The following is a 16,088-nucleotide window of genomic DNA, read 5'->3' on the forward strand; positions in this document are numbered from 1 at the left end:
TACCTAATTGTTAGTTTGTTACTGCAAGTAAAGAGAAACCTTACCATAATAATGTTACATACACTGGTTTACAGATAGCTTAAAGAGTTATACAATTGTCGCGTACCAAATACAGACTCAATGTACAATAAGGCATAAGGGTGCAAAAATAGTTGTGTATAGTACAATTTGTTCCCATGTTTTCAAAAGCACCACAAAGAGACACTTGTGAACGATCATAGTCACATTGTATCACCAACACCAAGTATGATCTCGATAATACCTAGGGAAAGTAGTGAAAATAGGTGTGGCCATCCAGGATCTACAAAAGCTCTGAAACTACCTTTCATATTCTTGCAAGCCCAAGAAACTATATCTTTGGAACCCACCTTTGGGATGACTGAATGTAGTTTGCTTTGTGGGAAGTAGCTTATTTCCAGATTCATCTGTACCAGTCTCAAGACCGCAATGATTGCAAAAGGATTCTAAATCTGATTCCTGTCATACAGAGTTCAAAATAAAATATAGCCACAACACGTGTAAAGATCAACAGACACTGACATAACAAAACTAATGTTACAACTTGGGTTAAACCTTGTGATAAGATAAAGCTTACAAGATTATATATTAATTGAATAGTCAATGTACATCTTAAGCCCATAGGAATAGCCCATCCCCAAAGACTAACCTATTGAGAGGGAGAATTTCATGACTTAAGTAGCACATTGTGCTTGGTCTACGTGGGGCATAAGATGATATGCCCTCTCTATATGGAAATGGAGAAAGAAAAAAAAAGATGATTTAACAGATTAACTGAAATTGAACAGAACAAAGAGAGAAACTCTCCTCCATGGATTTACCTTTTACGATTGAGCACTTGCTTAGTTCACACAAATACAGCTTCCTGTATACCTCCTTTCTACCCTTATTTGCCCGTCTATCCAATAGAGTCTCCTTAAATTAATGGCTCTAACTGTTCTTAACTACTTTATCTCCCGTTTATTCTTCCAGGAAAATAACCTCTTGCTGCAGTCCTAAGGTTCATACTGGACAAATAATAGTGAATAGTGTTTACGTCATAGCTTCCAAAATTTAACCATACAATGTACCTTTCATTGAATTGCCCATCTTCCACCAAAATTGTAAGGCACATGATCTTTTCCAAACATCTGCGTTCAACTAAATCATGTGCCATACTGGAAGTTATCAAGCTCCTCTGTTTTTCGATGGGTTTGTGTTGTCGGCGCTAGAATTTGTTGCAGAATATGCCAGAGCTCTATTCTCCCCCTTCCACACTCTTGGTTAAATACTTTTCCAGATCAGAGGCATTCTTGACTAAGCCTGATAACGCTAATTCCTACTTTATACTGGATAGGCGTACCAGAGCTGCCCCAACAGAACCTATTCAATTCCTTGGGTCAAAGGATGCATGAAACCTGATGCTGGAGCTTGAAATAGGGAATCATCAATGAGTCCAGTGGCACATAGCTCTTCTTCCTCATCTCAGGCAATAGTGATGGACTTCAAGATATTGATTGGATCACACATCCCAAACCCTTCACTATGCTTGCATTCATAAACATCCCAAGGAGTATCCTAAAAGCTGTGCCTTTGAGACCTCTGAAGTCAAGCCACCAAGGACGCAAATTCTTGGACATTCCTCTCCGGAACCGGTTTGTACAGTAGCAATGGTCATACACATTACCAAAACTTCTTCCACCAAAACATTGGATCAAGGCTTCTGATAATTGATATGCTTACGTAATTTAAATATTTAAATCACATAGCAATTATCTAATTTTCCTCTCTTTTATAGTGTTTTGGAGTGTATTTTTTTGTAGAATTACGCAGTAGGAGGCCTGGAAAATGGTTGAAGAATTGGAGTAGCTCGCTAAGCGCGTCAACAACGGCTCAGCGCGAGGAGCCAACTTGGAGGTCAGGCTTAGCGCGCATCTGACAGCTTAGTGCGCATTTGCGGCTTAGCCTGCACCTTGCGGCTTAGCGCACAGTCACTTATGCCAGCTGGACTTTGCACGTGCGCTTAGCGAGCACATGCCGGTTTAGCGCACGGTCAATATCGCAAAACACGATTGTGCTGCATTTTAAAGGAGAAAGAAGGGAAAAATCAAGCAGTTCTTTTGGGGAACCAAAATGAGAAGCTAGGACACGAGAGACGAGAGAAAACCCATTCACTTGGGGACCCTTTTCTCCATTTTCTTCCATACCTCTTGCTTTCTTTTTGTATTAGTAAGTCTCTCATGACAATGAGAGGCTAAACCACCAATTGTTGGGAGCTCAACTACCAAACACTCTCGATGTAATGATTCTAACTATCTATTTAATGTTATTTTGATATCATTGTCTCTTTTTTGTGCTTAATATCATGTTTATGGCTTGATCACCCATGCTCATGTAGTGTTATAGGATTTATGCATTGGAAAATGTTTATCTCCTAAGAACTTGAAAAGAATAATCCATGTCTAGGGATAGAATTGTATTATTTAGCCTTATTTATGCATCTTTATTCTTAAAGCAAATTATTTGATATAGCTTTTAAGGGATTAGAAGTGAAATTAGGTAATTTAGGCTCTTTCACATGAGGAATCATGGTTAGGGTATGTTAGTGGATGAAGGTAATAATCGAAATAACGTTAAATAGTGAAAAATACTTAATGTTGCATCAAGAGTAGTTTTGATAGGTTGAGTCTCAACACGCTCCGTAATCCTACTTCAACTGACAACTCACTCCCTGAGCATTTGTATTCTATCTCTTTAATGTGTTATGCTTAATTATCTTTATTTATGTCAAATTTTATATTCCGTATCATTATTTGACCAATATCAATTTTAGTTCATTGATTGCTTAAAATTGAATATATACAAACTCTGAGTACAATCAAAGTCCATGTAGACTCGACACTCGGTCTTACCGTTTTAATTACTACTCGGACGAATTGGTGCACTTACCAATCAGACAACAGCTTCTATCAGCCGCTCATAAGACAAAACTGGCATCTTCTTCCTCAAGAAGCAGAACCAACAGATCGCAATACCTTCCATATTGATGAAAGCATGTTCTACCTTCTTTGCCAGTTTTGTCTGATGCACCTCATATATTTTCAGCCTGCCCTATCCAACTCAAGAGGTCACTACATTTGAATGTGACCAATTCAATCTTTCTCACTCAAGAACAAGACTCCTCTCCATTGCAGTCCTTCCCACTTCTCATTGGATGCTCCTCAGCATGTTTGTGCATGGGAGGAAGAACCCCATCATGCACCACATGCTCATTGTCATGGGTATCCTCATCTTTCAACTTGACACCCTGCTTACGCATCCAATGCCCATGGAACTGTTTGATGCCATCAATTCTCTCCATGCTATTCCTAATCTCTAAGAGCTGAGAACTGCATCGTCTACCTTCTAGAGTTCCATTGACATTTCCAAGGTTTTAATTCCTTATTCATTTCATCCAACATGGGATGTAACTAGTCTGATAAGAACCTCAGGGGAACAACACCACAAACTAACCGTTGTAGTTGGAGAGCCTAAAGACATATAAAACCCCACACTAGAATCTCATACTTCCAATGTCAATATGTGACTCAAGACCCATATCTTACAATTGAATCCTAGCATCCCACCACACTCTATTGCCAGGCACCCAAGTGAGCTAGTTGTGCATTAGCCCTTTGGTTAGTCCTAGGGGAACACTACAATGATAATGCCACCATGTTTGCCACTCGTTTGCATCTGAAAGACGTGGTGGAAAGCTCTAATACCAGTTGATAGAAGAGTAACAAGAATGAAAATGAAAATACAAAAGAAAACGGAAGAAAGTGTGTGGGACTTTATTTCTCTTACTGTATACCTTGGGTCATTCATGGAGGTCCCAAGACTCTCCCCTCAACAACTTCTCAACTGATAACTAACTCCCCTATTCCCCCCTCTTTCTTTATTAATAATCCTGTTAAAATTATTTCCTGCATGCCCCTTATCATTCCCACGTAGACCTTCTCAATAAGTGCTCCACTATCATAATATCAGACCGAAGTGTTCTCAATAAGTGCTCCACTATCATAATATCAGACCGAAGTGTGTTAGGAATCCCTCATGGAAATGGAGAAAAGAAAATAATGTTTTCATTAGTTGACTGAAATTGAACAAACCAAGGAGAGAAACCCTCCTCCAAGAGGTTTCCCTTCAGAAAGGGTTTCCCCTTTTGCAACTTAGCACTTTGTTCACACTCAATACAATTTACTGAATGCCTCCATAGTCCATTCTATCCTTGTTTCCTCTTATTTATCTAACTGAACCTCCTTTAACGCACTGGCAGTGACAGCCATAACTGTTGCTAACTACTTTGACTGCCCTTTAGTCTTTCAAGAAAATATTCTTTTACCTTGCTGTCCTAACAGTCTAACACCCTCAAAAGTTGCAACTTATGACGTCACACTCTAGGTGCCCACATAGGGAGACTTTTACTTTGGACGATTCTGGTTCCTTAAGCCTATAATAAGTTCATCCCAAAAGATTAACTTATTAGAAGGGAGATCCTTATGACAAAAGTATCATACAGAACCTACATTGTTTACTTAATTGGGGAAATAACTTTAAATACAATTGTTAATCCATACCTTTATGAACAGGAGTTTTGAAAGATCCAACAGAGGATATGGATGAAGCTTGTATCCACCAAAATTTATGCAAGATAAAGCCAGCACACGAACCTTTTAGCATAAAAACAAGCAAAACACTTATCAATAAATGTAGAACAGATGCTATGAAGGATATCATAATGTATTGAAAATTTGGTTTCTTATAGAGCTCAATGTCATCAATAGATCTATGTAGCCCACTTCACAATGTAAGATAAATTATAAATAACAAATTAAAGGTGGAAATTTCTGGGAAAGAGATGCAAGGTGAAGGTATTTATTTTATAATATGTTCTTTCTGTAATTAAGATCCTCAAACACTGATCCCTTGATCTTGAACTTCCATGTGAGGGTACATATGCACAAAATCCTACAGCACAGACTAATTGCTGATGCATGTGGAGTGCACAAATGTGGTTTGGAATTGTTGAGATGATGAGATTGGTCTGAGATGTTAGCTACTTAGCTTTGGCAATAGTTAAGTTGTTGGCATATTTATCTGATTTATTTGGAATATGGGAGATAAGATGAACCAGAGTACATTTTTGGTAAAACAGTGATGATCCCTATATAATGTTCCATGTCTTCCCTTGCATTTCATTTATTCTGTAGATCTTTGATATTTTAGCCATAGCCTATTGAGTTTATCCTTAAAAATAGCTATTACAATGACAAAAGATGATTTGTGTTAAAATACATATGACGAAAGTAACAAGCACAACGCAAGTAGACATGCATCAACTTAGACACAAAAAGAATGCCCAAATAAATAAGTTATAGAATGTTAGGAAAATAACACAATCTCTAGTTACAGTAATTACTTCATTGATATAAGGCATCATAATGCAGAACTGCAGATATGATGCCTGAGCTGCTGCAGTACAGAAGAAATCCTTATAATTACCAAGTCGAAATGATCTGTCAAGAGAAAAGACAATATCAATAATTGACATGCATACAGTTATATGAAAAAATGACAAGATAAAATCAAACTGTTTTATTACTAAAATCAAGAATATTAATGATGTTATAGAACCATTTATAATAGTTTAAGCTTTTGGGACAGATGGTTCATGATATAGCATCAGAGCCTCTATGTCTATGTAATCAAGAATTTGATCCTATCTAGTCCAATTTTTTCTTTTTTTTAAAAAAAAGTTGAATTTCAGACATGATAGGTGGTTCTGTTCATTGTCTATATTTTAAGCCCAAAGCAATCAAGTGAAAGGTGGCATGTTAGAGATATAATATTAAATCATTCATCTGTTTGACTTAAGGTTTTGAAATAATTGATTCATGGTAAAAAAAATTACAAGAAACGTTACCGTAAGATTCTCCTAGCAAAACACATTTCTTTTGACTTCAATACTGGAGTTGATACACGTTGAAACCACAAAGAAAGTGGCTCCCCCTGTGCATTAGAAATAGCTACATTTCATAACTTAAGTTGCAACAAGGCTTAACATGAAAAGAGAAACATAATTAATCACACCAATGATGTAGAGATTAACCATCGGTTGGCTGTAAGAACCAAGATGAAGCAGCACATATAATGAATGGAACTCAGCTTCATTCTCATGCACATGATTTGAATTTTGATTTGCTTCGTACAGATTGAACAAAGAAGCCAATGTCTTTGTGAGCTGTTCCATATTGAGATGATGCAACGATGCAGTGTTTGGATCAGACATAGAACACCAAAGCTTGTAATGAGATACAACATGGAATTTGACCTGCATGATTAAATATATTGTTCAGCTCATTATTTGAATTCCATAGCTTGTAAATGCATGCTTCAGAAAGCATACAATACTATCTGATCATACTATCCAACTTGACTTTTTTTGGGTTTCTGACAGATATACTCTTTAGGAAGCAATCCTGTTAGAGTCAGGCACTAAATTCCAATCCTGTTTTTCTTGTTTAAAGACCTAGATTAAAGGCTTAGAGCTGGTCCCCATACTCTGCCTCTTTATTTTTACGCGTATCCCCCAACCCATGGTGATTTTTGTGCTTTGTTTCCTTCCACAGTGCTGCACCCTTGTCCCTTTTTGGTGGTGTACAATGGATCAAAGAAAAAAGACATTGATGTCACATGGAACCACTGTGGAAGTTAATGTCTTTTGAGGGTCGAACCACTTAAACTTTCGCAGGCAATTTTTGTCAATTTGAATTGATTTATTAACCCAGTAAGGTTCATATTTTTTTCATACGGAGAAGTAGATGCAATTAGTCCCCAAGTTTGGAGTCTAGGACTAGTATTTAGAATTAAGCACTTGCATTGAACATTTTGTTTTATAGATAATCGTCTAATGTGTTAAACATAACTTGTGAATATGAGATAAATGGACCTTCAAAGTTTAGCACTTTAGCTAAACCTTAAGTTGCAAATCAAGTATCAGAAATGCAACTTAAATCATCTACTCTAATGCAGTTCTAAGAGAAAAGAATAAAGTGTACAAATCAAAGAAAATTGAGACAGAAAATTATACCATTCCCTCATACATGTAAATTGCTTTCTTGTTTACAATATTTTGCATGGTAATATCTTGGCGTATGGACCTCGTTCTATCGAAGACAAAGTCATGAACTACTTCAAACAAATGCTCTTTAGATTCCAGCAAACTCAAAAGGTAATTTAAAGTGTCTTCCAAAACAGTAATAGGCCGCATATCTGATGCTTGAACATATTTGGTGGATATAGTTCTGCAAAACTGAAAAATAAAATGGAAGATGAAAAACTCTGAAACTAATAGATTTTTAATAAGTAAGAACAGAGGTGTTCCTAAACAAAAGCAATTTATATGCCATAAAACCATGCATCTATGCCGAATGCAGAAAATATAATCTTAAAGGAAGTAAAGGGACAGCAAATAAGTAACATACTTTATAAAATTCACATTATAATGCACCATGATAAATATCTTTCAAAAACATACTCTATATCACAATGCAGCTTGCTATCCTTAATCAGGCATTAAGCTACAAGTTAATAAAGAATAGACAAGACAATGAAACAATAGACATTAATTTGGTACTATATAACAGATTATATAATTAAACATACAAAGAAATACACAGCAGTTTCAGCCTACAACTTATGAACTTCTAAAAATTATGATAATTGAATTAATCAAACTTGAACCATGTAATGACCCCCAGGACATAATTTTGAATGGGAAACATCAAATTCAAGTAGAAATGACAACATTGGTATAATCAATTTATTCACACAACAAAAGTTTTACAATACCTTTAATTGCACGGTTGTCAAAAGTAGATGAAAAGTAAAATTAGCATGGTGCTTGAGAGTACATCCTTCTTAAACTAGACACAATCACACCCAATAAGGTAAATACCAGATAATATGGGAGAGTACTTTGGCCATACCTTCTTGACAGCAAGAGCTGGGGATGATTTTCCAGGATTTCCATGTAGCCTCTCAAAAATTGCCAAATCTCGCAGTTTTTCACGCTGGATCCTCTCTCTTTCTGTGGATAAAGTTAAAAAAATTGAAAATAGAAGTTTCAGGTAGATATATAATAAATAAATGAATTTAGTTGAAATGGGTGGTGTCTTAATAATTTACAGAGAAAAGTTTATGTTACCATGAGTCAACAAAGCTAAAACAGTCAGCAAAAGTATTTTCCTATTCTAACTACAATGCAGTTAGCCACATAGATCAAATGAGAAATCACACCATTGTGTTTTCTCAAAAGCCAAGTCATTGAAATTTCAGTCCTTTTTAATGGTTTCTCTCACAGTTTTTCTTGGTTTTTCTCTACCTCTAACTATCGGGTTATCCTCCATCTAATTAACTCTTTTTAGCAATGCTTTTAATGGTCTTCTTCTCACATGAACAAAAAATATTAGATGCTATTCTATCATGTTTTCCTCAATAGATGACTAGATGCTACTCTTACTCTCCCTCTAATACATTCATTCTTAAAATTGCAGCATTTTCATCTCTGTGATACTCAGCTAAAAATCAATACAATAAAGCATTTGTAACCATATGGTTGCGACATAAAATTTTCCTTTAAGCTTGAGCAGCATCTTTCAATCTCAAGTAACACCAACATGATCTCCAATTTTCCCTTCTGAGCCGAGATTAATTCAAATTTCGCTAAATTTACATTCCATATTGTTAGGAACCCAGAGTGAAAATTGTAGAGTTACAAGTGTGAGGTGAAGTCCCACATCGAGTAAAAGTGAAAAAGTTGAGCATCATATAAGTGAGGAGAAAACCCATAAACCTAAGCCTTAAAGTTTTGGGTTAAAGTGTGGTGTCAAGTTCCCTTATGTGGTGGCTCGTGGTTCATTGGTGTAAATCTCCCTGATGTAGATGATAATGACTTCCGCTCGAGGGGAAGACTACCATGTGAAAGAGACTCATACTTGAGGGAGAGATTGTTGGGTTACAAGTATGAGGTGAAGTCCTACATCAGACAAACGTGAAAAAGTTGACCACCATATAAGTGAGAAGACCCACAAACCTGACCCTTATGTGGTGGGTCATGGTCCATTGGTGCAAATCTCCCTAGTATTTCCTTCCCTTGAATTCCCCAACAAAAATAGAGAAAAGAAAGAGAATAATTTTGTTTCTTTTATGAAAATGAACAGAGATAAAGCTCAGTTCTCAAGTGATACAAAACAAAATGCAACTCCCTTCTATCCCTTCTCCCTTTCGCAATTGGACTGCATGAGCCACATTCACTTACAATTTTCAGCCACATTAGTAATCGCAACCATAACCTTGTGAATAAGTGTCCTTAAAACTGCATCAGCTCACCAGACACCAATGCAATATAAATATAAAATAATACAATCAAAGATATAAGGTTGGTTGGATGGTTAAGGAAGAAGGGAAGAGGCGAAAGGTCACGGGTTCAATCCAATCTACAAATAAAACTAACATTCTAACAAACTAACATTTGCTGATAAAAAAAGAACAACAGAACCACAATAATCATCAAACAAAACAGCTTCTTCACATCAGCACTCTTGACCGATTCCTTTGCAGTTTGCATCATTTTCTTTCTGCCGCCTTAGCTTCACCAGCACAAACATTGTTACCTCATATACTAACCTAGTATCTTCAGTATACATCAGAAAGGATTTAGCACCCAAAAGGAAACCATTTAATGATATTTCCTTCATTGACCTCATAATTCAATTGACAATAACTGACAAAAAAATTATTACATTGACAGCAATCCCACTCTCTCTCGGTTTCCCTCAGATATTCTACTTCAGATATAATTCTGATCGAGGCACAATCGGACACTAAGTGCGTGTTTGGTTTCACGTTAAATAATTGATTCTGAGTCTAAAATTGATTTTGCATAAATTAACTAACCTCTTTTGCTACGCCCAATCCCTATTGATAGCAACCACAAACATTCTCTCATTCTTTAGCAATCCCACCGAAAGGATGCGTCATGATATAAAATCCAGCATTGCAACTTGCTAACATGAATTGATTTCATTTCCATACATTAGATATTATTATTAGAATGTTTAGCTAATCAAGTGATTGGACACAAATAATTAATGTGATGAAGTTAAGGTTACATCTTTCTTGTACTATCCGAGTTCGATCCTTAGCGGGCCAGACTTTAATTACCTTTCGGCCGGAGCCGAACTCGGGATTAATAAGATCTCTTTATCCTTAGGTTAAGACCAAAAAAAACAAAAAAGTGTTTACCTGGGCACATGTAAGGACATGTTCCAACAAAATTGGAAGATGGTTGTGCGTCGTCTTCTTGCGTGTTACTGATAACAGAGGCAGAAGCTCTGTTGGCACTACTAGAAGAAGGAGTGCCCCTTTCGGCAAAACTTGAAACTTTGGATTGATTCGAAGGAAATCTTTGACCGCGACCGCGACCTCGACCACGACGTGATTGGGAGAAAGAGGAACCACGGTTTCCGTACCCACCTTCCATCGCTCTTCCCCTCTTAGCTGCTTCACTCTCGTTTTCATTATTTTTGTTTTGACTTTTTTATTTTAGTTTTTAAAGTCTCGTACAGACTTACAGTTGATATTTTTTTTTGTTTTATTTTTTCCTGCAAATAATTTTAATTTTTATATATGATTCTTAATATAAATTTGAATGATTTGAGCAATTTTTAAGGAAAGTGGTTTTAGGAATTTCACATAATATTTTTTTAGAATTATTATTTATTTTTTATTGAGTTAGATGTCTTATTTTAATTTAATTTATAATTTTTTTGTTCCTTTCAAATAATATATTTTTAATTTAAAATATAATTTAAGAAACTAAAAAAATAGATTATTTCAATCCACCACTCTAATTTTTTAACCATTCATCTCTTTCGATCTATTATTTTTAAATTAAAATTCAAGATTTGTTGGATGAAATAGACTATGAAATCAACAAATGGGTTGTGGAGAATGAATCTGAATCTCAAACCTGTAAACAAGGTATCGAATTTCTTCAAAACATCTTTCAGTTCATTTAGTAGGAAAATTGAATCAAGAATGAAACAAGTCCTTGCTGATCTTGAATTTCTCTCGAGCCAAAAGGGTGATCTTGGTTTGAAACAGGCTAGTGGTCTTGGGGTTGGATCAAGTAGTAAAGTGTCACAGAAATTGGCATCAACATCTTTGGTGGATGAAAGTGTCATTTATGGAAGAGATAATGACAGAAATTATCTTTAATTGGATGACAACTGACACTTACAATTGTAGCCAGCTATCAATACTTTCAATTATGGGTATGGGCGGGATGGTTAAGACTACACAGTCTGTATAATAAGTCTGGTTTATGGCTATTTTGTTAATAGGACAAATCAGAAAGTTTGAATTGAATGTGGGCGTTCCAACATTTCAGTTTTACACTTCCAAATCAATCTCTACTGGCTAGGAACCATTCTTGTTAAAAGAAATAACTCAAACTATTTTTGTTAAAAACAATTATGGTTCATAATTAACTTTGAGCTTGCAAATATGAGTTATAGACCAATATAGATGATTCATATTAATTAGTTATAAGTTAATTATTAGTTTAGTGAGTTACAAGTTAATCTAATTAGTTATTTTTCTAACTAATTATGTAACAAATTACTAACATTAGTTATATAAGAATTAATGTATTCATGTAAAAATTAATTTGTTCACTTTGAATATCATCTAAGATAATATTCAATTTTTCTTTTTTATTTTTTTTCATCTTTTTATCTTGAATTTTATCATGGTATCACAGCAATACCACCATACACCCATAATTGTTCGGTTAGTGCGTTCATTTTTTTTTTTATTATCTACTCAATCACAATCACTTTAGGTTTATACACATTAATTCCATTTCCATGACCTTGTTTACCCACGAGATTCCCAATATCCTACAACACCCTTCTTTTTCTTCCTTCACCACCCATGATAGTGTTTTTTTTTTCCTTGAGTTCATCACAAGATGCTTCTGCATTGATTTCGATTTTGTTTGGTTTGCTTTTCCAACTTTGTGATTCTGTTCTTTGCTTGTGCGACAACTGTGTTTTTTGCTTCCGTGTGTGGTGTTCGGTTATAACCAACCAATTATGTAATAAATTACTGACATTAGTTATACAAAAATTAATATATTCATGTAAAAATTTATTTGTTTATTTTGAACATTATCTAAAATAATATTATGTTTTTCTTTTATCTTTTTTTATTTTTTTACCTTTAACTTTATCAAAATATAAAAAAATAGAATAATGGACAGATTGAACACAGTCACCATAGAAATAAAGAAATAGACTTATTACAATGATAATTGAATCACATAGACTATGTCAAATGCAAAAAGATTAGATAAAAATACGAGGACATGAAAAAAGGGGATAGAAACGAAAATAAAAATAATGTAAGTCATTTGTTTAATTAGATCTGGGTTTGCCATGCTTTGTTGAGTTGTCTGAATTATTGTCAGTAAACACGTTGTCATGGCTTAAATATATATGCAATGTTAGATCTCAATACCTTGGGTTTATTTATTAATGAGTTAGCCACAAAATTTGACTAACTAGATTTAAACCCAGGCGTTGCATGGATGATTTAATTGTTTCTTTTTCCCAATAGAGAAATTACTTTTATTGTTATTTTTATAACAGAAGAGATAAGTTTTGTGTATGAAATGCAAGAAGTATTGTAGCAATTTATGTGATTTAGCTTCACTAAAGGACTATGAAGGTAAATTATGTAAAATCACTGACCATTTTTTTTTCATACTCCCTCTTCTTCTTAGTTGGCAATAATTTAGCTACATATCACATTACTCAAGTCATTCTACATACTTGGATATCACATATATAAGTTTTAAATTTTGATATTTGATAATATTATAATGTAAAATGTTATACTTGGCTCTAATTATTTGACATAGAAAATAATGCAGAAAATATATCAAATTTAGTTCCGTACAAGTTTTTTTTAACAATATGTTACTTACAAGTATTAAAAACATCTATTTTTAAATGTACATTATTATTATTATTATTAGATTTTACTTTATTTTTTATTTGTTAATTTTCTCAAACATTTTGAACTCATATGGTCCATTGATGTTATAAATGATCATACTAACAAATGTTTGCCTTTATTCTTTTACCAATTAAATTATAGTCAATAATAATTAATTACAAATTAATCATTAATAATAAATGTTAATTAAATAAAATTTAAAACTATAGATTACAATTTTTTTAAGATTTAAATTTTAAATTATTAGTTACTTAATACAAATTTTCATCATGATTGTCACAATTCATCATGGTGCAAATGTTTGTCTTTAAATTTCAAATTAAAATATACAATACATACTTTAATTTCACTAACATTCTCTTTGATGTATGATATCCTCTATATATATATATATATGAATTTAACTCAATTAATAATTAAAATATATCTAAATTTAAAAGACGAATGCATATATAATATACCAATATTATCTATCTATAAAAATTAAACATACCAATATTACTTCAAATGCAAACAACATGACAAGAATCATAATGATGACATCAATTGACATTTGAACTTCAATAGGGATAGTTCAGTTCTTAATCGCTTAGAAAAGATTGCATAATTTAGCTCTACTCGATGAAAAATAAATCTTTCTTTATCGAGCAATCCATAAAATAACATGTTAAATTAGAGGAATTTAGAAGGAGCAGACTGATAATAGACAATTAGACAGGGACTAAATTAAAAATGAATATAACTAATAATTGGTATGAACTATGAAGAGAAAGGGGATGTAAAAATTGAAGAGGAACATATATAAAACCACTTATCTCCAATATTTTTATTACTCAATTGTCTATTAACATAAGAGGCATAATGAGTGAAGCTGTTTTTTTTAAGAGTAGTACATGAAGGTGTTGTGATTCAATGTTCACAACATAAGGAGTAAAAACTCAAAAGAAAAAAGATTTCAGTCATTCATGATATTCAACCACAATACAACATCTATCTGCATGTGTTTGTGGGATGGTGTCATATGTAAAATAAGAGGTTGTGGGTAGCATTGCAATGGTGCTAATTGAACAGGAGATGGAAACCAAACTTGTGAAATGGCATACGGTAGATTGAGAGTTTGTGCACTTTGAGATGTGATTCGGAAAAATGGGAGAAATAAGTGAAATTACAATTTACAAACAAAACAAAAGGAATTATTATCACCTGTGACTTCTTATGAGAATTTACAATTTGGAAAAATAAGAGTGAAATTATAGATGAAACAAATAATGGAATGTAGAATTCATCATATATTAACATAAGAGTAATTGGACCTGATGTGGCGGAAATTAGTATGTTGACATGACAATATGTGGTTTTGTATCTCAAAATTTATAGACTTAAATATATTTTTTATCTTTGATATATATTTCAATTTTATATTTGGTCTCTTATAAATTTTTCTTTTGCGATACGTTTATAATATTTGAAAAAAAAATTGTGAGATTCGTGCCTTTAGAAGGTATCCATTATCTATTGATGTGGTCATTAACTATACAAGTCAGCAAGCTACTCACGTGTATTTTATGTCTGAGTTGAGATTCCATGTAAAATGTATTTTTTATTTTTAAAAAATAATCAGCAAATATTGTTTAGGATCAAAATTTAAATTAAGAGGGAGGGAGAATAATGTTATGACGTCATTTTACTAAGATAGAAAGAGCATTGTGCTTTGCTTCAAAACACAAACACGATTTCGTCTCTTCTTCTCACACACTTCATCAATGTTCACAATAAAATGGGATTAGGGTTAACGATTTGCTTCATCCTTGCTATTGTGGAGGGTCTGTTCTAACGATGTGTGGGTGCGACGTTTGGTCTTCGTTTTCATGGTTGTTGTTCACGCATTTTTGGGGTTAGGGTTTCGTGCGATTAGTGGAAGATTTTGGTTTTAAAGCTTGTGGTTCCAAAAGTGAAGAAAGTGGTCCAGACATGTACATCGTTAAGTCTTCTTTATTGTGTTTGTATTGTTTATTCTATATTTTTGTTGGTTTGTTTTGTCAGTGTGTGGTGGGGAATACATGATAGTCGTGTTATTGATTAGAATAATTTTTAGTTTGGGGTTAATTTTTTTTATGTGTGTTATTCACATGAGATGTTTGCTATGAATGACCAAATGTTGTGGAAAAATGTTAAAAATGTTAGTTATATTTTTCCGCTTGAGCATAAGAGGGGTCCAACTAGACCTAAAAACTAAGGGGAAAGGAACCTTATGAGAATCTCAATCCCACTAAATTGAGGAAAAAACAACAAGCAAGTATCAACATAGAAGATGTGGGAAAATTAACCACAATGAGAGAAAGTGTGATTTGCCTCCACTAGTTGATGGAGAACCATAAAATGAAGACAATGTTGAGCACAATAACATAGTTGTTGACAACACAATTGCTGGGAATAACAACACAACACCTGTTATTTATTCACAACAAGCTGAGAAAGAACTTATCCCTCAACAATTGGAGATTGACAGTGATGCAACAACTAATGAGGAAAATAACTTGACAAGTCTCTAATTTGTATTTACATTAGTTAACATCTTTTATATGTTAATTACTTAAAATGGTACTTATTAACATTATTGTTTCAGGGAATTCAACCAAATGTTGGTCAGCTGAATAAAAGGAAACAAGCACCTCAAACACAAGTTTCTTCAAAGATAGTGAAAATGGCAAAATAAACCCCACAACCACAAGCTTCTTCAAAGACTACCAAAGGTGCAAAGCCAACATCTGAAGGACAATCTTCTTAAAAAGCCTATCAAAAGTGCACAACCAGTACCTATGCCACAAGCTTGATCAAACATTTCCAAACGTGCAAAGTCAAGACTTTATGCACAAGCTTCATCAAATACTATCAAGCGTGCAAAGTTAGGACCTTAAGCACAAGCTTCATCAAAGACTATCAAAAGTGCACAACCAACACCTAAG

General features: G+C 33.9%; 1 protein-coding gene across 1 annotated transcript; it reads right to left on the reverse strand.

Moving 5' to 3' along the window:
* LOC114377551 (SAC3 family protein C-like) lies at positions 1-10,639 on the reverse strand. Its single transcript, XM_028336111.1, has 8 exons — positions 10,345-10,639; positions 8,028-8,128; positions 7,130-7,351; positions 6,149-6,370; positions 5,963-6,048; positions 5,459-5,555; positions 4,617-4,709; positions 1-477 (listed from the first exon to the last, which is right to left on the reverse strand). Exons 1-8 carry the CDS (start codon positions 10,580-10,582, stop codon positions 319-321), a joined length of 1,218 nt encoding a protein of 405 aa, XP_028191912.1. The 5' UTR covers positions 10,583-10,639; the 3' UTR covers positions 1-318.
* Positions 10,640-16,088: the final 5,449 nt, after the last annotated feature.

The sequence above is a fragment of the Glycine soja genome, chromosome 11, assembly GCF_004193775.1.
Source record: "Glycine soja cultivar W05 chromosome 11, ASM419377v2, whole genome shotgun sequence".
Taxonomy (NCBI): domain Eukaryota; kingdom Viridiplantae; phylum Streptophyta; class Magnoliopsida; order Fabales; family Fabaceae; genus Glycine; species Glycine soja.

Coding starts and splice junctions, on each gene's coding strand:
- LOC114377551 (XM_028336111.1), bottom strand. CDS start 10,582: ATGGAAGGTGGGTACGGAAACCGTGGTTCCTCTTTCTCCCAATCACGT. Junction 8,129..10,344: donor ATGTCCTTACATGTGCCCAG/GTAAACACTTTT, acceptor CTTTATCCACAG/AAAGAGAGAGGATCCAGCGT. Junction 5,556..5,962: donor TTTGCTAGGAGAATCTTACG/GTAACGTTTCTT, acceptor TTCTCTTGACAG/ATCATTTCGACTTGGTAATT.